Source organism: Trachemys scripta, chromosome 2 (assembly GCF_013100865.1).
Source record: "Trachemys scripta elegans isolate TJP31775 chromosome 2, CAS_Tse_1.0, whole genome shotgun sequence".
NCBI lineage: Eukaryota > Metazoa > Chordata > Testudines > Emydidae > Trachemys > Trachemys scripta.
The window spans coordinates 200,805,610-200,831,590 of NC_048299.1; the positions used below are offsets into that span (position 1 = coordinate 200,805,610).

Sequence of the window (25,981 nt, forward strand, 5' to 3'; positions counted from 1 at the left end):
TCTCACTCTGTGGTGGAGGGGAGAGAGGGCACAGTCTGAGCTACAACAACTATATACACAACAGGGGTGGGCAAACGTTTTGGTCCAAAGGCCACATAGGGGAATAGAAATTGTATGGCGGGCCATGAATGCTCACAAAATTGGGGATGAGGTGTGGGAAGGGGTGCAGGCTCTGGGGTGGGGCTGGGGATGAGGAGTGTAGGAGGGTGCTCCGGGCTGGGATCGAGGGGTTTGGAGAGCGGGAGGGGGATCAGGACTGGTGCAGAGAGTTAGGGTGTGGAGAGTGGCTCAGGGGGTGCAGGCTCCAAGTGACGCTTACTTCAAGTGGCTCCTGGAAGCAGTGGCATGTCCCTTCTCAGGCACCTGTGCGGAGGCGCGGCCAGGCAGCTCTGCATGTTGCCCCATCTGCAGGCACCACCCCTGCAGCTCCCATTGGAGCATGTAGGAGCCAGAGTGGGACCATGCCACAGCTTCCAGGAGCTGCATGGTGCGGCCCCAACTCTGCGTCCCGACTGAAGCACCGGAGCTGGGCCGAGCCACATGGTCCGGCCCACAACCCAGCGCCCTGGCTGGAGCTGGGCCAAGCCGCGTGGTCTGGCCCCCGACCCAGCGCCCCAGTCGGAGCACCAGAGCGGGGGCCGGCTTAAAATAGTTTGCAGGCCAGAGTAGTTTGCCCACCTCTGATATACAAGAAAAGTCTCAGGTAACTGAGACAGAAAGCATGAGGTGAAATAATACCACACAGCTCCGACTCCAGCCATGAGCAGTGAGAAGAAACTGATAGTGGCATCACACTTGTACAGCAGGGGAGGGGAGAAGGCTGCAAGACCTGAGCGCTCCTCTACATGTACTGCTAGACAAAGTTCTCTGGCTCTGGTATGGTGTGCGGATGCACACCTACATGGAATACACAACCGCATCAACTCGAAGAATAAAAAAAAATTACCTCACCCACACTGTCTCTGAGAAACTCTTAGCTGTTCATGCCAAAAAAATTCCACTTACAGAGGGGACCCACATTTGTTCAGTTCCAGTGCATCCACAACAGGACTTAGAAATCTGGTAGGGTACTGCTTACAGACTACTAAATGGCATGAGAGGAATGCATGATGCTAAAGTCAGCAACTACCATAGATGCACACTTTGAATTTGAGACCCTGTATCTATACACCCCCAGCCAAGATTTCACAGTTTGAATGAAAAACCTAGAATTTGCTCACAAAGTGACCTATCTAAAAAGGGAACAAAGAAGATGGAAACTAGTGGGCAACCAAAAGCTCCAGAGAAGTAAGAGGAAATAAATAAAAATGCTAAATAATTGTGCCTGGTTAGAAAAAGTTTGTGATCAGAAAAAAGGATTCAAAATAAAACAAAATGTATCTCAGACAAGCAGGTGATTTCCAACTGCTAAGAGAACAGGTAGAGCTGGAATGCTGAGTGAATGTTTTCCATATAAAGGGGGATGGCATCATAAAGTTTGTTTTAAGTTTCCAGTCGTCACTTGCTAGTAATAATATACAAAGCCCAGTACCTGGACTTACATATTATGGACAATAACAAATGATAAATTATGTAGAGGTAAATGTACATCTCATCAGGTATTGTGTCTTCTTGAATGGAGGCACACCATTACAAAAAAAAGTGTTAAAAAATATTCTAACATGTCATCACAAATATTTCAAAATACTTACCAGGCAGTAATCTTATTTTCAAGATCTGTGAGTCTTCTTTCAAACCAGGAAGAATAACCTTCAGATTGAAATTCTATTGAAAAGAACATTGTAAGGATTAACGCTGAACAAATGCAGATCGTAGATCTGTTTACATAAATTCTCAACCTACAAAAATATATTTTGGACTTTCATGCATATTTTTGTGAAATTCCAGAGGCTTACACACATTTTCTGTATTAAGTTGCAAACTAGATTATCAGTTTTCTCCAGAGAGCTCTATTCTAGTTGCTGAATATCAGCCAACATGAACCCAGACACTTTAAAAGCAGTTAACATAACTTGTGGTTGGCCTGCCTAGATGCATGCATGAGCTTTTTTTAAAAAAAGTTAGTTTTTTTGGGGGGGTGGGGAGGGGGGGGGTTAAAGAAGAGATATGCAGACCTTGTCTCCATCGCTCTCTATCTGCTTGAAACAAGACACCAAGAAGTGAAGGAGAGTGAATACCAGTCTGGACAGCTAATAAAAATGTAGGTAACTCTAGTTATATAATAATCTGTAAGTGTTGATTTGAAGATATATCACTAATAATCACTAAGCCCAGGCTCCCAGTTCAAGAACTCCCATAAACCCAAACTTCTAGGAATTAAATCCAACAGGGAGCACTGCAGTCCTTGGGTGCCTCATATTTTGTAGCTACTTGAAAATGTTTATTTGTATACAAATTTGTAAGAGTACGTAATAAAATAGTTACAAAACAAACTGAGTAGACATAATTGCAAGTGGTTGATTGCATTTCCCTTTCTTCTGCCCCAGAGATGTCAAATCTGGGAAACGAAAGCTCCAAAAATGGCTCATGAAAATAAATGCAAACAATACTGCAAAAGGCAGAAAAAAAATAGATGACAGGTAAACACTCTGATCAAAGTCCTCACAAACTGGTGATGGAGGCCATATAAATACCCAGATCGATCAATTATCTGCATTTGTGAAGGTGTAGATCTGGAATAAATTTTAATTTACACCAGCCTAGCAGCACATGTAATTCTGCAGAGGACAGAATGGATAATGTGCAGTGAAAGAATCAGGAGTACACTCACTGAACAGGTGGGATAAAAATATTTAAGAATAGTCTCATTCACTGCACTATTCTTTCTGCACAATGAATGAGTCCTGCAGAACATTTACATGCTCTAAAGAAGGCAAACAAAAAAGGGGGCCGCGTTAAAGTTACAAGGCCAACTATAACTTTGACATTACTTAATTTGAGTCCTTCACTTTCCCCTAAAGGTTTTCTGGAGTTATTAAATTTAGGTTATTGTATGGAACGATGATGATGAATGGCTAAACATATGAATTCTGTTATTTAAACTTCTCGCTGCAGAAAACCATATGCCAGTCTATGGCAATAATATTTAGAGCAGACCTATTATGAGTAACAAGAAAGAAGTTCTAAAAAAACTTATGTATAACGTTAGCATTCATTTTATTCAGCATAAGCAGCAACTCATATGGTTTTTAAACAAGTTCTCTTACAGATTTATTCATAGAAGTTTACACACTCACTAACACCACACTGACCAAATAAGAGAAACTTTACATAGCCTCAAATAATAATGTTTTAAGTTCTGACCATATGAAATATAATCTATATTATATAATATTCCTCAGAATCTACAGCAGTTGTGGACAGCAGTATAAAAGCTATCAACAATAACACATATTCAATGGCAAAAAACTATGTTAATATAGAGTTATGGTTGGTTGGTGGTATGTTGTCCCCCTGCAGAACACTGAATTTAGCAAAACTTAAAACTTCTGAAAACCAGAAAATGCACAAGTTAAGGTTGCCCATGCAACCTTGACTCTACCCTCTTTCAACAATGCCCCAGTATGACCATTGACACACATCTTTTACCCTGACAATCCCACAGGTGCTGAAACATACAAGCTCTTCACCTCTTTTACAACCCATTCACTCTCACCCACAGGATTAGGTCTAACACTATTAAATGTGAAAGGGGGAGTTGGAGGAAAGAAGGAGGTTGGGGTGCACTGCCAGAACAGGCCTCCCTCATCTCAGCCCAGAATCTCTCCTGCTCTCCTCTACTACTTATCCCCATTTATCCCCCTCCCCTCTCCCCCTATTCATCCACCTCTCTGCCTCCTAATACTCCCCCCTTCCAGGAAGCATTCACATGTTTAATTTAACCCCCACTGCCAAAGACTGATTACATTACCCTCAAAATAAAATTGCCACCCATGCCTCACGAACTGTAGCAACCTCCTGCCATTCAGGCCTGGTTTACACCTAAAACTTAGGTCAACCTAGCTAGATCACTCAGGGATATGAAAAATTCACAGAGAAGTGGTAAAGCCGACGTAAGCCCCAGTATAGACACCATCTAGTCAACAGAATAATCCTTCCATTGACCTAGTTCAGGGGTCGGCAATCTTTCAGAAGTGGTGTGCCGAGTCTTCATTTATTCACTCTAATTTAAGGTTTCGCGTGCCGGTAATACATTTTAACATTTTTAGAAGGTCTCTTTCTATAAGTCTATAATATATATCTAAACTATTGTTGTATGTCAAGTAAATAAGGTTTTTAAAATGTTTAAGAAATTTCATTTAAAATTAAATTAAAATGCAGAGCCCCCCGGACCAGTGGCCAGGACCCGGGCAGTGTGAGTGCCGCTGAAAATCAGCTCGCGTGCTGCCTTCGGCAAGCGTGTCATAGGTTGCCTACCCCTGACCTAGTTACTGCCTCCTGAGGCGGCGGATTAACTACAGCAATGGAAAACCCCTTCCATCACTGTAGCAAGTGTCTACACTATAAGCACTACAGCTGCAGCTGTGCTGCTCTAGTGCTTATAATGCAGACATAGCCTCTTTCAGACATTCCTTTTGTTTTAGGGGGGGCTTGTGATTAATTTATTTTTAGTTATGTTAATTGAAGGGCAAGCAATCCAGCAATCGGAGGTGCGATTCATCCAATCATTAGTACCTCTCAGTTTAACAGTACAAGGCAGCAAAAGGAAATTTTCTTCTGAGGGCTTGGAATTCAGAAATCTGTTGGTCAAATGACCCCAAATTTGGATCACTGATGCAAACTCAGGACCCCCCCCCCAATCAAGCACACCAAATTTCAAAACAATCCAATTAATCATTCGTATTTTAGACCACTTACAAGAGCCCAGCCTTAGAGCATATAAAATGACAGGAATAGAAACCCTCCACCCATTTTTTCTGTACTGGTATATGCACAGTGTAAAAACGTACATTTTCTTAATTACCATTCTTATTTTGGGTCCTCCAAAGATTTAGTGGGTGCCATGCACTATCTTGGGCAAAACTTGATGGCTTGAGACCATTTTGATCACCATCACATCAATAGTTTGATCTTAGCTTTTGGGGAGGGGAGAAACTTGGAACTTTTTTAAAAAATGGCTATTTCCCCCCCAGGGTTTATATCTCTGGAATCCCATGCTGAAATGACTCCAAATTTGGGTCACTAACCCTACCCTGTACCTTTCTGAGGCTTACTAATTTTCAAAGATATCCAAATAAGCACGTCAATTTTAGCGGTCTTAGAAAACTTGACCCTTAAACAGATGTCATGACGCAATGTTAACTACAGTTGCGCTCCTGTGCCACTATAATTACAGAGTAGGGTCACAGAATCATAGAAAAGTGGGGCTGGAAGGGACCTCAAGAAGTTATCTAGTCCATCCCCCTGCACTGAGATAGAACCAAGTAAATCAAGACCATCCCTGACAGGTGTTTGTCTAACATGATTTAAAAAAAACCTCTAATGATGAAGATATCACAACCTCCCTTGGATACCTATTCCAAACCTTAACTAACCTTTCAGTTAGTAAGTTTTTCTTAATATCTAACCTGTATCTCCCTTGCTAGAGATTAAGTCCATTACTTCTTTTTCCTACCTTCAGTGGACAGAGAGAACAATTTATCACCATCCTCTTTATAACAGACTTTCACATATTTGAAGACTTATCAGGTGTCCGTTCAGTCTTCTTTTCTCAAGAATAAACATGCCCAGTTTTTTAACCTTTCCTCATGGGTCAGGTTTTCTAAACCTTTTATAATTTTTTGTTCTCCTCTGGAATCTCTCCAATCTTTCCTAAAGTGTGGTGCCAAGGACTGGACATAGTATTCCAGCTGAGGCCTCACCAGTACATTACAGAGCAAAAGAACTATCTCCTGTGTCTAACTGCTATTAATACACCTCAATGATATTAGCCCTTTTTTGCAACAGCATGACATTGACTCTCATTCAATTTGTGATCGGGGACTGGTCCTGCTTTGAGCAGGGGGTTGGACTAGATGACCTCCTCAGGTCTCTTCCAACCCTGATATTCTGTGATCAGCTTAATATCCCTTAGATCCTTTCCAGCAGTACTACCTCCCAACTAGTTAGTCCCCATTTTGTATGTGTGCATTTGATTTTTCCTTCCTAACCAAAATACTTTGTTCTTATCGTTATTAAATTTTATCTTGTTGATTTCAGACTAATTCTCCAATTTCTTAAGGTCTTATTCAATTCTAATTCTAATTCCAAAAAGCTTGCAAACCCTCCCAGCTTGGTGTCATCTGCAAACTAAACTAAACTAAAACTTACTTAAAAAAAAAAAAAAGATATATCACACCTACTGATATGTCATCCACTAGACCAGTAACCCCTGTCAAAGGAAATTAGGTTGGTTTGGCATGATTTCTTTTTGACAAATCCATGCGGTCTATTCCTTATCACCCTATTGCCCTTTAGGTGTTTACAAATTGATTGTTTAATAATTTGTTCCACTATCTTTTCAGATATTGAAGATAAGCTGACCCGGCTAAATTCCCAGGTCCTCTTTGCTCCTCTTTTTCAAGATAGGTACTATATTTGCCCTTTTCCAGTCCTCTGGGGCCTCAGCCGTCCTCCATTTTGTGCCTTACCCTTTCTGATTGCATTTAAGACAATCCAAGAAACATGTATGTTTGTTGTAAGAGATGCTGCATCCAAGTAAATTAACGTTAGAATCATAGGACTGGAAGGGACCTCGAGAGGTCATCTAGTCCAGTCCCCTGCACTCATGGCAGGACTAAGTATTAACTAGATTATCTCTGACATGTGTTTGTCTAACCTGCTCTTAAAAACTCCGATGATGGAGATTCCACAACCTCCCTAGGCATTAGTGCTTAACCACCCTGACAGTTAGGAAGTTTTTCTTAATGTCCAACCCTTCCTGCAATTTAAGCCCACTGCTTTTTGTCCTATACTCAGAGATTAATAACAATTTTTCTCCTTCCTCCTTATAATAACCTTTTATGTACTTGAAAACTGTTATGTCACCTCTCAGTCTTCTCTTTTCCAGACTGAAAAGATTCAGATTGTTTAATCTTCCCTCATAGGTCATGTTTTCTAGACACTTAATCATTTTTGTCGCTCTTCTCTGGACTTTCTCCAATTTGTCCACATTTTTCCTGAAATGTGGCACCCAGAACTGGACACAATACTCCAGTTGAGGCCTAACCAGCGCGGAGTAGAGCAGAAGAATTATTTCTCATGTCTTGTTTAAAACACTCCTACCAATACATCCCAGAATGTATTGCATACAGTGTTACACTGTTGACTCATAGTTATCTCGTGGTCCACTATGACCCCCCCCCCCCAGATCCCTTTCTGCAGTACTCCTTCCTTGGCTGTTATTTCCCATTTTGTATGTGTGCAACTGATTGTTCCTTCCTAAGGAGTACTTTGCATTTGTCCTTATTGAATTTCATCCTATATACTTTAGATCATTTATCCAGTTTGTCCAGATCATTTGGAATTATAATCCTATCCTCCAAAGCACTTGCAACTCCTCCCAGCCTGATATCGTCCACAAACTCTATAAGTGTACTCTCTATGCCATTATCAAAATTATTGATGAAGATATAGAATAGAACCGGACCCAGAACTGTTCCCTGGCTGTGGGACCTTAATCGTTATGTCCTTCCAGCATGACTGTGAACCACTAATAACTACTCTGTACAATACTCTAACCAGTTATGCACCCACCCTATAGTAGCACCATCTAGATTGCATTTCCCTAGTTTGGTTATGAGAAGGTCATGCGAGACAGTATCCAAAGTTTTACTAAAGTCAAGATATACCACGTCTACCGCTTCCCCCACATCCACAAGGCACGTTACACTGTCAAAGAAAGCTATTAGGTTGGTTTGACACAATTTGCTCTTAAGTAAAATTCAGCATGGATTTGTCATCACCTTATCATCTAGATGTTTTCAAATTGATTGCTTAATTATTTGCTCCATTATCTTTCCGAGTACAGAAGTTAAGCTGACTGATCTGTAATTCCCCGGGGTGTCCTTATTTCCCTTTTTATAGATGGGCTCTATATTTGCCCTTTTCCAGTCTTCTAGAGTTGCTCCAGTTTTCTCTGACTTTTCAAAGACAATTGCTAATGGCTCAGATATCTCCTCAGTCAGCTCCTTGAATATTCTGTGATAACATCACCCTTATTTTTTACCCCTTTTATCCTTACCCAGAGACTTTCAACAAGTCTGTCTCCTATTTCCATCTCAATCTCAGTCCAAGTGTATACATTTCTAATATAGAAAGCAACATCTCCTCCTTTTTTCCCCCGCCTGTCCTTCCTGACCAAGCTGTACCGTTCTATACCAATATTCCAGTCATGCATATTATCCCACCAAGTCTCTGTAATGCCAACTATGTCATAGTTGTATTTTACTAGCATTTAGAGTTATTCCTGCTTATTCCCCATACTTTTAATAAGAAAAGATAAAAGACAACTGAACACTAAAATGCATTTTACATATAAAGCAGTGAGCAGTTTTAATATACTGCCCAAATTTAAATAACTCAGCTTACCTTGCCCAGGTAATTGTTTACGTGGCCTTTAGCAGTGACACCCTTAATGACGCAGTTTGTTCCTTTACTTATTTCTTCATATTGTAAAGTCAAACCACTACAAAAATAAATTACAATTAATTTAAAGAAAAGCATTTTAATTCTCACCCAAAATATAATCAAGATGTAAGAATGCTTGGACGCAACAGGAGGTGTCAATTTACATTAAAAATACCTAGTCCAACACCTTGTAAAATTAAAGAACAGTAGTGTTTAAAAGAGTTACAAAAAAGGGAGAATAAAAATTCGATATGTTTAATTACCTAGCTTCAAGAATTGGCTCAATATCAGTTGCCAGCTGTGTGGGATGACCAAATTCATCCTGCAAGTCCAAAGGAATATTAAAAGGTACTCCAACTCGAAATGGAGGATCCAAAAGACTCACTGAAAATTTTTCTGGTTTCCCCTCTAAGAGAGAAAAAAGTTAACGTAGGTAATTTTATCTAACTACACATTATATTTCTTTTAACTAAGGCATCAGTACAGACACCTAAGCTCCCACCCTAATAGGCAAATAGATGGGGGGGGGGAGGGGAGAGGTAGGGTCCCATCCTAATAGGCTAGTAGACAATAAACTGAGATTTTTGGCAGCAGTGATAGATCAGAACCTCCCAGTCTCTCCTCCTTCAGTCTGTATGGATTTAGGAGTAATTGTTTAAAATGCAAACATATAGGTGTAAGAACTTGTATAAAACATGTCTGCAACTTCAGAGTACTGTGAAATGTCTCAACAAAATCCAATGGGACAGTGGACAGCTTTGTAAAATTAAACAATTTACATATTCTTCGGATTTACATAAACGAAATTCAGTTTACATGCAAGGATCAACATTTTTGTTATCCAGTTGTTCCCAACTTGAGCCACTTAATGCATCCTGATTTTTTAAAAAAATTTTGAGCACTCTCATCCTTTGAAAATAATCCTCTCCCCTTTACCACGTTTTGAGAAAATCGCTCGAAAAAGTCAAAGCACCCAAAAATCACTGGTCACTTCTAAAAATCTTTGCCACGGACTGTACACAGGAGTACAAACAGAGACCTCTGTAACTTGGAATGAAGTCTACTGGGGAGCTAACTATTTTAGAATAAATTGCTTTGTCCCGTCGAATTTTCAACAGGACCTTGGATAGAAGAGAAAATGGGAGAAAGGCATACAAGAGGTCCCTGTCCCATTAGAGGATGAGGGCTTCTCCCATGGAATGTTTTCCCAGGCCAGCCTTGGAGCAGTAACGAGGACATTCGGCCGCTCATCTGCACCCTGTCGCTCATCTGCACCCTGTACTGATAATGGTCCTGCCTGAAGATAAACCGTAGAAATCTCCTGTATGACGGTCGTATTGAGATGTGGAAGTAGGCATCTTGAGGTTGAGAGCCAAAAACTAATCTCCTGGCTCAGTAGCTGGAATAATGGCTGCTAGCATGACCATCTAGAACTTCTGTGCCTTCACGCATTTGTTTAATGCCCTTAGATCTAGAATGGGCCTCCACCCTCCCTTCGCCTTGGGGATCAGGAAATAACTGGAGTAAAATCCCTTGCCCCTGAGATGCGCCAGGACTGGTGCTGTGGCCCCTAGGCATAACAAACGATCTATTTCCTGGCATAGTAGATTCTTGTGACAAGGGTCCCTGAAGAGGGATGGGGAAGGAGAGTGGGAATTGGGGCTGGACATGAATTGAAAGGTATAACCCTTTGAAATAATCTCCAAGACTTATCTGTCGGAGGTAATATTCTCCCAACTGCTGTACAAGAGGGCCAGGCAACTTCTGAAGGGGCACATGTAGATGGCAGCTGATGCTGCAAGGTATAGTTGCTTGGGCCCTTGACCCATCAAAAGTACTTACAAGAGACTGAGAGGTCATGGATTGAAGCTGACTGCTTCCATTTTTGAACACTGGACCTCTTACGCTCCAGCACATAATAGAGCTGAGATGGTGGGTATTGAGGAGGTCATGACCTGTGCTGTGGCTGAGAGCTGTATCTTCTCTTCTGTCCCGCTGAATAGATTCTCAGGAAGTGTAATATGGCCCAGGAATCCTTTAAGGTGCAGAGAGAAGATCCCATCTTCTCAGTGACGAGCTTGGGCCCTTCAAATGGGAGATCTTCCACTGTCATCTGCAGCAATTTGGGCAACACCAGAAAGATGTATCCAAGAAGCCCACCTCATTACCACTGCCATGGAGACGAGCAAGTGGCTGTATCGACTGCGCTTGAATTGTTGAGACTCTATCCATGTGTGTGTTTCAACTTGGAACTTTGATCATATAAGTCAGTGGCCAGCTCACCAAGTAAAGAAAACACAAAAACATGTGATCAGTGAGCTTGGTTCAAAATGAACCTTTTGGATGGCATCACACTGAGAGCTCATGTGAATGATTGATGAGAGGGTAAATGTCAACTGATCTTTGGTCTCTGTCTGTTTTGCAATCCCTTCTAAAATATTAATTAGAAAAAATCAGTAATGGAACACCCACAGGGCATATTTTGATGATTTGTGACTCCTTTGAGAACAGAGGGTATAAATGCTAAGAACATCATAAGTTAGTTAGCTCCTCAATTAATATCTGAAAAGATTCATGACGCTGTAAGACAGAGGGTCTCAGGGTAGCCAAAACCCTGCTACGAGAGACTTTTGTAGGACTTTTGAACCAGAGGGCCTCAGGGTAATCAAGACCCTGCTTTGGAGGACATTTGACAGACCAAGTACAAAGAGAAGAGAAGTCTCCATTTAGGATTGGTAGCTATACCTGGTTTGTTTGCTAATCAGGATACTGTGTATGGCCAACATAGTTAGCGAAGGTTTATGCTTGGTGAATTGAGGCTTATTAGGAAGACGTATTATGTAACTTTTTACTGCTTGTGTAATTCTTTCTCCAATAAACTGCTGTGTGTAGCAAATTGAATCCGAATTTACTGGTACCGGTAACAATCTGCTCAGCTGTGGGCCATTAAATATCTGTTTCAACAGAGAGATAGCTTCCCCATGAAGCCTTTTCTCCTGTTCTTCAAAAGTTTCCTCCTCTGGTTCAAGGGCTCAGGACAGTGAAGCTGTAGGAGACCGTTTGGCAGACTCTCTCTGAGAGACACTATATGCCCACAAGATGTGGGATCTGTACATTGCCCAAGGATCCCAATGTGGCCAATGGGGAGGGAAGGGCCTGGGTGGTGGGGGTGCCCAAGGAGGCTAGGTCCTCTGTACTGTGGCAACAGGTCATGGTGAGAGGCCAGGGAAATGACATTCTTCTGCTGTCAGAATCGTCACTTGGTAAGGGTAGCGCTGACTGGGTATTGGTAATACACGGCCCTGAGCCGAGGGCAATTCTGATTGCCATGATCTGCTCTTACCTGGGCCCTTGTACTGTGTGCTGATGATTGGGGTTCTTCCGTGACTGTGATGCTCTAGGGTACTGGAACTATTGCGGTACTATTGGCTCACTCGGTACCACAAAGGAGTGTCAGTGGTAAGTTGTCAGTATCAACAGTTGTGCACGTGTGGAGTGCTCTATAGATGGGAGCTTTGCCGCACCCAGGACCAATACTTTACTTGGTTCCGCTCATTGGCAGGTAGTGCAATGTTTGTCTTTCTCCTTAGGGGGCGGTACGGTGCCTCGGAGCCTGAGCTCCTGGCGTCGTTAGGCGGTGTAGCTGAGCTCATTGGGGCGACACCCTGATGCTTCTGAGTACTACGCTTTGGAGCCGCCAACGTATTATTCTTTACAGTGCCCAGAAGTGTGCTAGGGACTTTGTTTTTCTGCAAAGGCAAGGTCCCTGCCTCAGACAGTTTACTAACTCATTTTACATGTGATGTAGCAAGAGAATGACAAACCTAAAAAGGGATGGGGGAGAATAAAGGTTACCCTATCTCTACATTGTTGAGCAGAATACTTGCTGGAACTGTTTCTACTGTATCCAGACTTAAAAACAAAACCTACTTGATCTTTTCCAAGAAAATTCTAGTTTGGAAAACTGCTGGTGTTTTGACCCAACTTTGCTGTTTATCAGGAAGAATGCTAACTTATGTGACTTTCCAATAAATCAATATCGCTGCTCCCCAAAGAGGGCAGAGCCATGAATTTTTGTTCAGATACCAACCAAGTCTCCTTCCCACCATTTTTTATCATATGCTAGAATAGAGATAGCAGCGTCTCCATCATTCAGGAAAGCAGCAGCATAAACAATTAAGTTAAGCAACTTTAAATTTTCTTTTTTCTTGTAGCTTGGGGATCCGCAGCAGATATGTTATGATACATCTTTTTTGTGGAATGCTGTCATTTTTCTTTTCAGGGGAGGCTTTAGGGTATAGGTTTATTTCTAAAAGAATAGAAGATATTCTAACATTTTATTTACAGCAAAACCCATTACAGGAAAACACTTTCTGTAGCTGGAGGATATCCTGAGGGATCCCACATAGGTTAGAAAGTTACTTGAGAAGGGAATGTTTTGAATCCAGGGGTTTTTGCCTTCTTTAAAGTTCTTTCTTTGCTCTGATGAATAGGAATAACTTGGTCCTGTATTTTCTTTAGGAAAAAGTGATTCTGTTTTTTCTTTGGATTTCAAGGGAGGGATCTTGGCAAACTTCAGACATATGCTTTAATAACTAATTTACACACATAATGCCAAACATTTCTTGTGAATCCTCTTCTTCCTGAAAGGAAAATACTTTTGCCTTCCTAAAAGATACTACAGGAGAAAGAAGATGATCATACATAGTGAGGTCAAACTAGATGATCTGGTGGTCCCTTCTGGACTTAAACTCTATGACTCAAAACCCTTCAGTGACTTGGTTTGCTTTGAGGGGCTATCGTCATCTGGAGAGATTATGAGAGGCCCATGAAAACAGCATTTTTTTCTTGATCTCCTAGAAACAGAGATTGCCTAGGATTTCTATCTTTTCCCTCCACGAGGTAAAGTCATTTGTTAAGCCCAAAACATTTATATTTGTAGTATTCTGATGTGGTTTTCTATGGATTGTGAACTGCTGAACAATGCAATAGCTAGGAAGGATGCTGGTAATAAGCTGTGTCTTGGAACCTGAGAATATGAGCTGCAAAGCAGGAAAGAAAGACCCTACCACTTTCTAAGTAAGCACATTTTGTCCACTAGATGGGGACACCTTGCTTACTTACTGTAAGGTAGACCAATAATCAAAAAAAGTCAGACAGGGCAGGTAAGGCCCAGTTACCACTAAAAATATCTCGGGTCATGGATTGGACTGTTTGGCTGACTACTGAAATCAGGCAGAGAGCCTGTGTGTCTGAGTTGAGGTCCCAACTGTAAATATTTAAATCACAAATTAAAAAGAATTAAGAGGAAAGAACATTTTTAAGTTGAATAATTACATGTTCTTTCTGGAATCCTGTAATTAAGGTGCACAAAAATACAAAATATAGAAAGTAGTATAAACCCCTAGATTCCTTCGCATATAAAGAATACAAATAATACTATGCAGCAAATTAAAGCATCACTGTAGTCATTAAAGGCAACATGTTATGACAAGACATCAAGGTATAAGTAGCATATAGTTTTCCATACACATACACAACTACTTAAGAAGGATAAATAAAGGCTGCTCAATGGCATGGAATTAAATTGCTTCAGAAAAAGGCGGCAAAACAATTTTCAAGTACTAGTTAAAAGTTCACAGCTTCATTTGACATCAGAAAAGAAAATTAAACTGGCAGGTTTGAAGTAGTTCTATTTCTATTATCCTCTCAATAAAAAGCCAGTAACATTGTGGCTGAAGTACATGATACAACCATAGCAGAGTGTGCATCTTAGACATGCTCCACATTGTCACTAAAATCAGAATCAGCTCTCTTTGAAAAACATGACCCACCATATACTGGTTTTAGAGCAAATATAAATGTATCAGACTATATTGAAGGGACAAATAATGAATTACTTAACATCAAGTGTAGTGGAAAATACTGTTTTCTTTCTGGTAGTTTGCTTTACTATATTCAAAGGCAACTGTATCTTCCAAATGGTTATACGAGGTTATCTATATACTGAATACGTACTGATGTATTTGATATATTACAGGAAAAATCTTACAGAATAACAGTAAAACTATAGATGAATGTGACTAATATACATTGAAATATTTTAGGTTGTATGAACTCATTTGGATTAGTCAATTTCTATATCGTATATACTTTTCTTTTTAATGAATTGTAAAGTTGGCCAATTTTTCCAAGTTTTATAAAAGAGTAGGATTTGTCAGCGAGATTAAATTATGAAAGTTCCCAAATCTAGTAGAATGAGTACCCTAGGTTCAAATCTACTAAGGAGAAAAATTCTGTTTTTTCTTTTATAAATATTTGGGGGAAGTTCAGTTCAAGGGTAGCTTTTAGCTTCCATAAAAATGCTACTTTTTTTTTTGTAAGGCTGACTAAGACACAAAGCAATCATCTAATTTGTCATAGATGGTGGATTGGCAGGCATCAGGGTCTTTTCTGCTCTAACCACTTGATACCTGGGCTAGATTCACAAAGGAACTTAGGCATGGTGAGACAGAGCATTACCACGCCTAACTTTTAGTCACCTAGAAAATCACTGGGATTCACAAAGCCGGAGTTTCTTAGGTATCTACACTTCTTATATAATGAATGGGGAGAGATAGGCGCCTCAGAATGGGATTCACAAAGGCCAGCATGCTAGGCAGCTCCCCCTTAAACTAGTCAATGGGAGATGCCAAAGAGAGGGTCTCAGAGATAGGAGCCCAAGTCTGGGCTCCAGAGAGATACCTCCCTCTGCACAGGATTCTCAGATGCAAACCTTCTCTTGGCATTAGGTGCCTATCGCATTGTGGCAAGAAGCCCTCATAACTTTTAGCCCAGTGGTTGGGTTACTTACGTGGGATGTGGGAGACCCAGGTTCAAGTCCCCCCTCCATCTGAGAGGGAGAAGGGATTTGAACAGAGATCTGCCACCTCTCAGGTGAGTATCCTAGCCGCTGTGCTATGGGATATTCTGATGTGGAGCTCCCTCAATCTCTTCTGTTGAAGCTGTTCCACTGTAAATAAATAATGAAAGAGTCACTGGGCTAGAGCTAGAGGAGGGAGAGGAAGTGAGCAAGCAAGCACGAAAATGTCTCTAAAGCCTGGTGCTTAGAGCACTCACTTGGGAGGTGGGAGACCCAGGATCCAGTCCCTCTGCTCCAATCACTCATTATTTATCCAAACTAGAACTTCAAACAGAGAGACTGAAGGGCCCCCCCCCCCCACAAGAATAGCCCATAGCCCAGTAGCTAGGTACTCACCTGAGAGATGGAAGATCCCAGTTCAAATCTCTTTTCCTCTTCAGGTGGAAGAGGACCTTGAACCAGAGGTCTCTCACATCTCAGGTGAGTACCATGGGCTAAAAGTTATGAGGGAGGTCCTCCGCTCCACAACCCTGTCCTGCAGCCCTTTAGCATAAGCTCGCCTACAAGGGTTCGATTCAGTAAGCAGGCTCTGATTATGGTTACTAGATCAGGCCCCACAGGCAAGTTGGATGGAAGACTGCCTATCTTCCCGATTTGTGAATCGCTCTGGGCTCAGGCATCCAGATGCCTGGCGGAGGGCTGTAGTGCACATGTCAGAGGCAGAAACATAGGTACCTAGGGAACTAACTGCAAAAATTTAGGTATTGAACAAATTTAGGGGGGGTTTACAGGGTTCTGTGAATCCCAGTGGGGCCAGATTCTGGAATTCAGGTACCTCAAGTGGCAGTTAGGTGCCTAAGTTCCTTCGTGAAGCTACGCCTTGGCCTTCAAACACCACTTTGTCTTTGCTGAAGGTATCATCCCCTACACTTCTTAACCAAAATTGAATTTCTTTTGAAGCTGAACCCAGCACACATTTAATATAGTGAGTCAAAAAGTAAGAACTGAGCATTTGTGAAGGATCTAATTGAAGAAAATTGGAATAGTGGAATAGTTTGAATTCTCCTTACCGACAATATTAAATTTAAACATTTTAGATGGTAGAGGCCTTCCTGCATAAGTGTCTGCATTACTTTCATTCAACACGACTTGCAGTTTCAGTGTGTAGCTCCCAAGTTTGTGAATATTTTCTGGATAGGGTCAGATAAAAATAAAGTTAAAAAGAAAAATTTCCAAAATATAGATAAATTGAAGGTAATATTTTAAAGACAAACTCACCCATTTTTTTAAACCAGTAAGGCCATTTACCCCCATGTTGACTAATGTGAGAAATGATTTCCTTATTCCCAACAGGAGCTTGAACAGAAAAAGGGATCATTCAGCTACATAAATTTAGATTTGGTATCATAAAAAATATTTATTTTTCTAGGAACCAATTATACCTATTACAAATATCCACACACCATATTTTTAAATTTAAAAAAAGAGAGACAAGAGTTTGAATTCAATTGATCAACTTATCACATTGATCACAGGTAAACTTTGCTAAAGAACCTAACTCTCACACTGCCAAATTATTGCCACTGGAAGCATACATTTATGAGAAAGCAGTAACTATGGAAGCCCACTTTTATATCCCTCTAGTTATGCTGTGCCCCACACGGAGGTACTTCTAGTCTACATACTCAGTAGTGCTTTATTAACAACTGTGCTTTATAAGCCACTTTCACTAGTGACTTACTATTAAATAGATTAAAATAGGAGCAATTGGGTAGAAAAAACTAAAATCAATTAAAAGACAGTACAAAAACATTTATCCTCCCCTCTCCCAGATTGTCTCCTCTTTTTCTATAGAATCTTTGCCGTAGTAAGAGGGCACATCCAAAATATATTTTTTTAATTACTAAAGTTTTACATCTTCTAACTTAGTATCCAATACATACCAATGTAAATGTTGGTCATGTATCACTCATTCACACCTTCATCTCAGGAGGCTTGAATTTATTTTTATTATTCAAAAATGGATGAATTTATGACGGTAAATACAGAGTATAGATGTAGCAAAACTAAGCAATAAAAATCAGATAAAACAGAATAAATCAAGGAAGAAACAGGGGAGAAGGAGGGCTCATGGGAAGAAATAAAACCATCTCTCATTACAACATGCCATTATTTCATTCATCCTGTCTGAAATTAGATAGCACTTTAATGTGGGTATTTCAAATTCTTACAAATTAGAATTATATTCTTTATTCACATGTTCTTGCACCAAACTACATACATGTTTTGAAATGGCTGCCAAAGGTGGCTTTGTCCTAAGTTTTTTTGTTCTTGTACACAATTTTTAAAACAGTGAGTTAAATAAATTTTACTAGTAATTAATCTTGGGAGATTGTGTAGAAAAATAAACCATTATGATTATTTTTTTTTTGTCAGTCACCAACACTGAGAAATGTTCTCAAATAAATTCAGACTATCCTGTTGAAAAGTATCACCAGCTATTGCTAGCCTAAATTTGATAATTTAATTGTACTGCAAGATTAACACCCGAAAGAAAGCACTTCTGGCAAGTCAATTCACCTCTCTACCTCTAGTTCCCCATCTGTACAATGTGACTAATAATACTGTGCAGACACACTACTCTATCCTAGGCAAAGGAGAAGGTGATCCAGGGAGAGGCAGTACACACAGCTGCTGTAGCAAAAAGGAAGTGTCTGAATGGAAAAACGCTGGTCTCCAAAACCAGGACTGTGTTAAAAACCTCAAACTGGTAACATTTGTTCTACGATGGGAGACTGAAAAGTTTCTTGACTGATCATCTTCTTTTAGCAGCTTCTTTCCTCATTTGTAACAAATGGATAATGCCTCTCACCTGTGGAATTCAGATGTGTACATGACTGCTGCTTGGACTCTGAAGCTAACCTCTGTTCCCATCCCCGCCTTTCCCCTCAGACCACCAGAAGAGATTTTCCAAAAGCTATTTGAACTTTCCAATAATCTGTAATTAGCATTAAGACTTGAGAATATATTATCCAACCTTAAGGTAAGTCTATATTTAAGTCTCCTTTCAGACTCAGGGAAAAGGGATCTACTTAAACTGGGGGACTAATATATCTGTCTTCTAACACTCTCCTGTATTCATCTGGCCTGACCCTGTCACACTACCTAGAAAGATAAATCACAGAGTGTACAAAGACAGACAGGTGTGCCATCCTGAAGCCACAAGCAGTAAGAAAAAACTGAGAACAGTTGTTGCCACTGCCCCACCATTTATGCTACCTTACTCTCTGCTACATGGCACTGGACGGTGTGCAGGCACGGCTCCAATGGACACTGCTACTCAAAAGATTCCAATCTCAGACACAGGGTGTAAAATCTGAGGCTTTTTTTTTTTTTTTTTTTTGCAGCCACATTAGGACAGCAGCAGCCATGAGCCAAGAAGCAGAAAGTCACATCCCCACATTCTATCTAATTTACATTAAAATAATGTAATATTGGACTGTAAAGAAGGGGATCCTGTCCTAATAGTAGCCACCATCACCAGATAAAGAAACAGATCTTAAGATGTTTAAAGAAAACTTTGTTTGATAGCATTCTGTCTGGCAAAGAATCACTTATCAAGAGTTGTGGCTGTGAAATCTCTACTTTTTTATTGTTTTGCATTTATGGTCCCTACTTCTCTACTGTTCATCTGTCTGGTTCTTTGATTAGTTATGCAACAGACAGAAACAATTTTAAAGATTTAAATCAACTAAGGTCGTGGTGTATGGTTGAGTAAAGAATTGTTTCACAATATATTAGGATTGGTCAAAGAATTTTTTTGTAATACTTTAGTAAAATGATTGGTTAAGCTAAGGAGGACTCAAGTTTCACCATATAAACTGGAGTCCAAAAGGAAGTTCTTTGGAACCAACTCCAGGGCACAGTCCTAAGATCAGAGCTCCCAGACCTCAACACTGCCAACTATATCATGCAGAAACTGTAGTCCCTGGACGACATGATCCTGACTGGCTAGCAGGAAAAGTTCGCCTGCCTTATTAGAAGTGGTGAGCATTGTATGCTTAGTGTGTGCATTCTGTTTTGCTGATTGTTAATAAACAGAGGTTAAGGCTGTTACTGTGTAAGACTTTCACTGGTAAAGACCCTCCAAACTCACAGAGTGTAAGATTACGCCCTGAGCCCAAGGAAGGGTGAGGATGGGTTACGACCTGAGACCATGGAAAGTTAAAGGTGGATGCCCTAGAATGTGGGGCTACGCCTTGAGCCCTAGGAACTGTGTAGATATGGGTGCCCCTAGAGTGTGCAGGTAACACAGGGCACATATACATCAGAAATGGAATACATGTGGACAATCACTAGAAGAATCACCTGAAAGATGCCTGCTTGCTTTCCCAGGTTGGCTCCCACCCATTTGAGTAACTCCACGGTACCATTTGGGGCTTTATTCAGTAAGCCAGGAGCCATTTTGAACATGGGAAGACAAGGGAAGCCAGCACCTTGCGCTTTTGTGGAAGGGCCTGACTGAGTGAAAGCCAAGCATGGATGGGAAAAAGAATGACTGGTGAGAGAAACCATCTTGAATAAAGCCTGTATCTTGCTAGATTACTTTTCAGAATTTTAGACATGTGTTTTCACTTTTATTTGCTTGTAAAACTTTCTAATTTTATTTCTTTTACTTAGCATCACTTAACCTAGATCCTATTGTTAATAAATTTATTTTACTATAAAGCAACTCAATGCTGTGTTTAAGGAGAAGGGTATATTTACCCCACTTAAGTTAATAAGCTGTGATGTGGTTTTATCTTTATAAAAGAGCAACAAATTTTTTTATTGCTCTGAGCTGCCCAGGAGAGGGCTGGAAACTTCAGGGCATGTGATTTTGGGGAAATTGGGGACTGGGAGTGCGCTGGGATCATCTTGCTGGTTGTAACCAGGGCTGGTGCAAGCCAGAGTGCCACTGGTGTGTTGCTGGCCAGCTGCTGGAGTCGGAGCTGCTGGACCAGGGCTGCAGCTATCTACAGATTGTGGGCAACCCAGGTTGGCAGCTACAGGAGCAAAGCATTGTTAGGCACTCAGGGTTACAGGGCAGACAGTAACACAATCCCTCACTGGTCTGGACGACCCCGCCCCTCTCCTTCTCCCCCCGGCTCCGACCAGACCATGACAGAGTCTTATAGACAACAGCCTCCTTTACTACACAACTCTGATTCATCTGTTCACTGAATGAGGCAATGGTCCTGTGGGAAAAACAATATGTGATCATGTGATGAAAGATTAGATCATCATGCATATTCACAAGGGGGCCAAATTAAGGTTGTACAGACATTTCCTAATTTTTCAGGGCTTGATTTTGCAACCACTACATGCATCCCACGAAAGCTCATGCTCCAATACGTCTGTTAATCTATAAGGTGCCACAGGACTCTTTGCTGCTTTTACCAAGCCTAATAATGTTTATTTAATGTAGTTTGTGTGTTATTTCGTAGGTTTAAAAAAAAAGGCAAAATTGGAAAAAAACCTAAATTCCATCATGTGGCATCACACTGACAGCCATGTGGGTTATTAGCACGGTTGGAACCCTTAGATTCACTGCACAGACCTCTGCCACTTGTGTTATTGAGAGCAGTAGTAGGTAGTCATCATCCTGTATGTGAACCAGCACTAAAGGGGGATAAGACAGACAATTTTGACAGTGGGTTTCAGACACTTACTAACAGCAGAAGAATTGAGAGACTCCGGCACTTTGGGTTTGATTACAGGCCTTGGGAAGACCATGCTGTAGAGAGCACAGACTCTTCTGTCCATTCTCCCCCAAACTTGGCTCCTTTCTGCCCAATACCCTCCCAACTATCCCTGTCCCAGTCCTTCTCTACCCCACTCCCAGATCCTTGTGCCCCAGTCCCAGTCTCCACTTCCCATTCCAGTTTCACTTTCCTTGCCCAGCCAGCCCCAGTTTCCCAATTCTCAGCTCCTCATCCAATTTGTCTCTCCCCACTCATCCTCCTTTCCCTTGCCCAAGTTCCCCCTGCCCAATGTCTCCCCATTCCAGTCTCCCTCCCAGGCTCCTCCTCTAATCTCAGTGCATCACATACCCCCAGCTCATTGTCCCAGTGTTCCCCCAGTTCCTGATTCAACCTCAGTCTCTGTCCCACCCCACCCCATTTCCCTTCAGAGCTCACACTCCCAGTTCCACTCTCCCCAATTCCCTGCCAGCCCCCAGTCCCAGTCTCCTGCACCTTCAACCAGCTCTATTCCCCAATGCATTCAAATCAGGCAGCTTCCTCTTCCATGCTGATTGGGCACCAGCGGGGGGGGGGGGGGTGCTGAGAACACAGAGTTTCTTTATTCTTAGCTTCCGTGCTCAGCCCACAGCACCCCTGGGCCCAGAGCCATAATTGCAAGGAAAGTTCTGCTCTGCCCCCTACAGCCCTGGGCTGGAGCATGCTTCAGGGAATTTAGCTGCAAAGCTCTAGTAAGCCTGAGTTTGTGCAAACTGAAATTTTTCAAAGGCTTATAACTTGGCCAAATTCGGGTGGATTTTCCTGGGGAAAATTTTTACTGGGAAGTGTCATGCAACCTTAACAACATGTGATGCTACCAGCCCCTCATATAATACCACTGCTCACACATTCTGTACCAGTCCCATCTTCATAACAGCGGGACAATCTCCCTTACCAGCAATCCATCTCCTGATTATTGAAACTTAAGACTTACTCATAACTACTACAGCCTATTTTTTTTTGCCAGTTTCTGTCTAAATTCATTGTGTGACTGTTCCCCAGGTTTCAGTGCTCCAAGACCTCTAGAGTCACTATGCTGCCTCAGCACATTGCTCCAACACATTTTTTTGTGCAGTTCTTTCTGGTACCTCAAAAACTTTGCCCAGTGCTTTAAAATACTTCTTGTGACAGTGCCACTCCTGCATCAATACCCTGGTGCTCTGGGTTTTAGCACACTTTGCCTCAGCATACTGTCCCACTCAGTGTGGAGCACACTTGTGCCTTGGCAAATACCACCTTGAGACTATTTCACCTCAATGGACTATTTGTCAGTGCTTTGAAGAAATTATTGAAGCATAAATTTAACTAAGACTAGAAAATGCAGGAATCAGTGCAGATGCTGCTTGCAGAGTGCTGAATATACTACTCCTGGGAGAATTCTGCACCACTGCATACACACAGAATTCATGTGCCACGCAGAATTATTTTTTCCTCAGCAGAAAATACATTCTGCTGAGAAGTGCTGTAGTTACACCTTTTGCCCACCAGGAGCTGCTGGGGCACCAGAACAGAGAGCAGCCGCTCAAGGTGGGAACATCTTAGCTGTGGACAGGGAAGAGAAGAGGCTGAATTCCTCACAGTACCCTGCCCGGGAGGCCAGGTCAGAAGGCACGGGATATGAGGGGACAGATAGTGTAGGGCACATGGGGCTGCTTGGGGGGGGGGGGGGGGGGCCAAGCCCGGGGTCAGAAGGGAAAGTGTGGGGGGGGGGGCAGACTGGGGCGGGGGCTGAATGGGAGTGGGGGTGCAGGGACACATGGAGACAGGGGCAGATGTGCCTGACTGAATGAGGGAGGCTAGCATCAGCCAGGGTTTGCATGGGGGAGGCTCCCTAATAATCCCCCCTAAAAGAACTTGTTCCATACTTCTCTCACCCACACCCAACAACCTCTACGTTCACATCTAGGCTCCTTCCCAGAAATTACTTCTCTCTCCCTCAGCTCCTCCATTATCCCTGACTCCCGCAAGCTTTTGCACTGCTTCTGAGGGGTGCAGAAAATGTGTGTCTGTATTACAGTTTAAATGAATTATTACTCAAAGATCTGTATTAATATGCCTAGTAATGAATCTATTTGTCAAAAAACATTTCCTGAATCTTTTTTGTTGTCTGTATTGTTACAGACATACTTGCTGACAGCTATTTTGAAATACATTAACAAAATAATTGAGACTTGTGTGATTATATTGCGTTATTTTGACAAAATATGTAGAATTTTGCAGAATTTTTAATTCTGAGGGGCAGAATTCCCCCAGGAGTAATATATTCAAAAAGAGAAGTTCAGTGGGAAAACTTCACCTAAACACCACCGAGCATAGTAATTCCATAGTCTAGAAATGGAACAAATGTTGGGTCTACGAAGATCTTGACAAGGCATCAATGCTAAGATTTGTGGCAATAAACTCTGGCTCTTCTGTTGAGACTGAGTCTCTGATAGAAAGGCCTAGAATGGAAGCAAGAAATGGAGGCCTTTCCCACCACTGTAAAAGCCCTCGTGATTCCAGGCAGCATGGCTGAGAAAGAATATCAGGCCTAAGCTCTGGAGGTGTAGAGACGGACAGTGAGACTGGAAACCAATAAGCGCTCTGGAATCTGTCCTGTCTTCATGGTCCTCTATGAGGAACATTCAGTATCTACTCTGAGGCAAGCCTTAGCCCAGGTGGGGCACTGTGTTACCAGACAATTAAGTTATTTGTGCATGATTGTGAATGTGCAGAGAATTACAGAAAGTCTCCATCTTCATCCTGAAGCCACTGCAGCTCATCCCAGAACTCCAGGACAACTCAGTCTATGGTCAATGTCTGGACCCAGAAGAGGTGCTCCACGTGGTGCATTTAATCCACAGATACAGAATTCAATATATACGGAATACTCAGCTGGTGGCAGGGTGCTTTACTACCTTAGTGAAGTGATCTTGCACTCATGACAGTTTCACTGCAGCCATTTCAAATACTTAACAATGACTCTTCAAAAGTTCCAGCAAAAATCTTTATTGCTGGACAAAGAGCTTAAGTTGAGTATTCATTGTGGATTCTCATATTTAAGAAAATGGTTTGGAAATGGTGCTAGTAACAAATAACTCATAGGAGCTTGAGCTCTTCTCTCTCAGTTCTCTTGGCTTCCCAGAGGTATTCCAGAAGACCATTTAAAACAGTGGCTCAGGAGCCAAATTAGAAATCAACATTACCCAAGAGAGCCACAGTAGTGTAAATTCCTTGTTTCATTTACTATAGTACTATATACTCATATTTAAACAGTATGGGGGGGGGGAGAGAGAGAGAGAGAGAGTGTGTGTGTGTGTGTGTGGGGCGGGGGGACAGATACTGCCTCTGGGGGCTTTGCTAAGAACTATGGGATACCTACCCAGAGAGTAGCATATCTGCAGTTGTGTAAAACAGTATTAGTGGGGAATGAGGCAAAACCATAATTTTTGAACATGAAAAACTCTGGCTAGTGTGAATGTATTGCACTGGTGGTGTTTACACCTATGCAATCCCACCAGTTCAACTCTATAGTATAGGCAAGATTTGGAAACAAATTTTGCTCTTTTTACTATCCAATGAAATAACTTACAAATTTTGGTGGATCTTACCATGTAACCAAGCTGGCAAAACTTGATTTTTACGGTTCCAGCTGTGGACAAATTTTCCAGGGCACACTTCTACAAGACATGGCGATATTAAATCCATGTGTCAGACATTTTTGTGTCTGCCATATACCATGTTCTTCATGCCCGGTAAAGAATGTCTTCCTAGATCATTACAGCAATTGTTCCTCACCAGAATGCTAAAGCCATTCATCATATCAAATGTATCCTCAAGAATGATTTACAGAGGCCGAAATACTCATATCCTGTTACACTTTCAAACACACATTAATCAGATACTGTGTATTGCAAAATTTCATGGCATGAGTTAAAGAGATGTGGCATGTCCTTCAATACACTGCATCCGGCTAGAAAATGTCTCAACTCTTGGACCAGAGACCATCAGTGTGTACATGTGGATGTACAGCCCCTAGCACAATGGAACCCTGATCCTGATTGGGATCTCTAGATTTTTTTTTGCAAAACATTAAACAAACAACCACTCTTTAATCTTTTTATATAAGCAGCTTCCAGTTTCTTCTGTCACTTATTTATTAAATGGATTTTAACTTTCATAAATCAATAGGCATTATATAATAGACGACTACAGAAGTCCATGAGTGAACTGTAAGCCTTGCATTCCCACATACTTACCTTATTAGTTACACATACGAAGAAGGTTAAAGATAACATTTACTGCTCCTTAATATTCTCACACTCTAAGGCCATATGACCTGAAATCCATATCACGCCCACATAGATAATGGAGGATTTAAAGAGCCATACTTAAAATATCAGGGCATTAAACATTTGGCATGATGGCATCTGTCTGTTCCTTAAAATGTATAGCTTACCTAGTTTTGGAGAATCATTGTGCAGTTCTGACAAGATTTTGTCCTTATCTTAAATTTATATGGGAGTATCAAATTCTAAACTAGCTATATATAGACAACTTGCTTTATTAGTCTACAAAGAAATAATTTGTTAATCTTTCAAGGTTGTGTACTTACAGTGCAAAATAACCTTTAGTTCAACAAGCAGTTTCTTTGACCCTCCATGGCTTGTACCTGGAAGTTTTTGCATTGCCTCTCCTTTCTTATTCAATATTTCAATTCTTAATGCTCCTGTATAAAAGGGTACAAAAAAAT

At 41.4% G+C, this 25,981-nt stretch overlaps 1 protein-coding gene across 2 annotated transcripts in view; it reads right to left on the bottom strand.

Moving 5' to 3' along the window:
• The window catches only part of SMCHD1 (structural maintenance of chromosomes flexible hinge domain containing 1), a 162,539-nt gene that overhangs the window by 85,147 nt on the left and 51,411 nt on the right, over window positions 1-25,981 (bottom strand). For both annotated transcript variants that reach the window (XM_034762716.1, XM_034762715.1), the window contains exons 17-22: window positions 25,844-25,957; window positions 16,748-16,825; window positions 16,540-16,659; window positions 8,871-9,015; window positions 8,569-8,665; window positions 1,692-1,764 (exon numbers count right to left, since the gene is read on the bottom strand). In XM_034762716.1, the coding sequence (XP_034618607.1) occupies window positions 1,692-1,764; window positions 8,569-8,665; window positions 8,871-9,015; window positions 16,540-16,659; window positions 16,748-16,825; window positions 25,844-25,957 (627 nt within the window). The remainder of the gene's footprint in view (window positions 1-1,691; window positions 1,765-8,568; window positions 8,666-8,870; window positions 9,016-16,539; window positions 16,660-16,747; window positions 16,826-25,843; window positions 25,958-25,981) is intronic.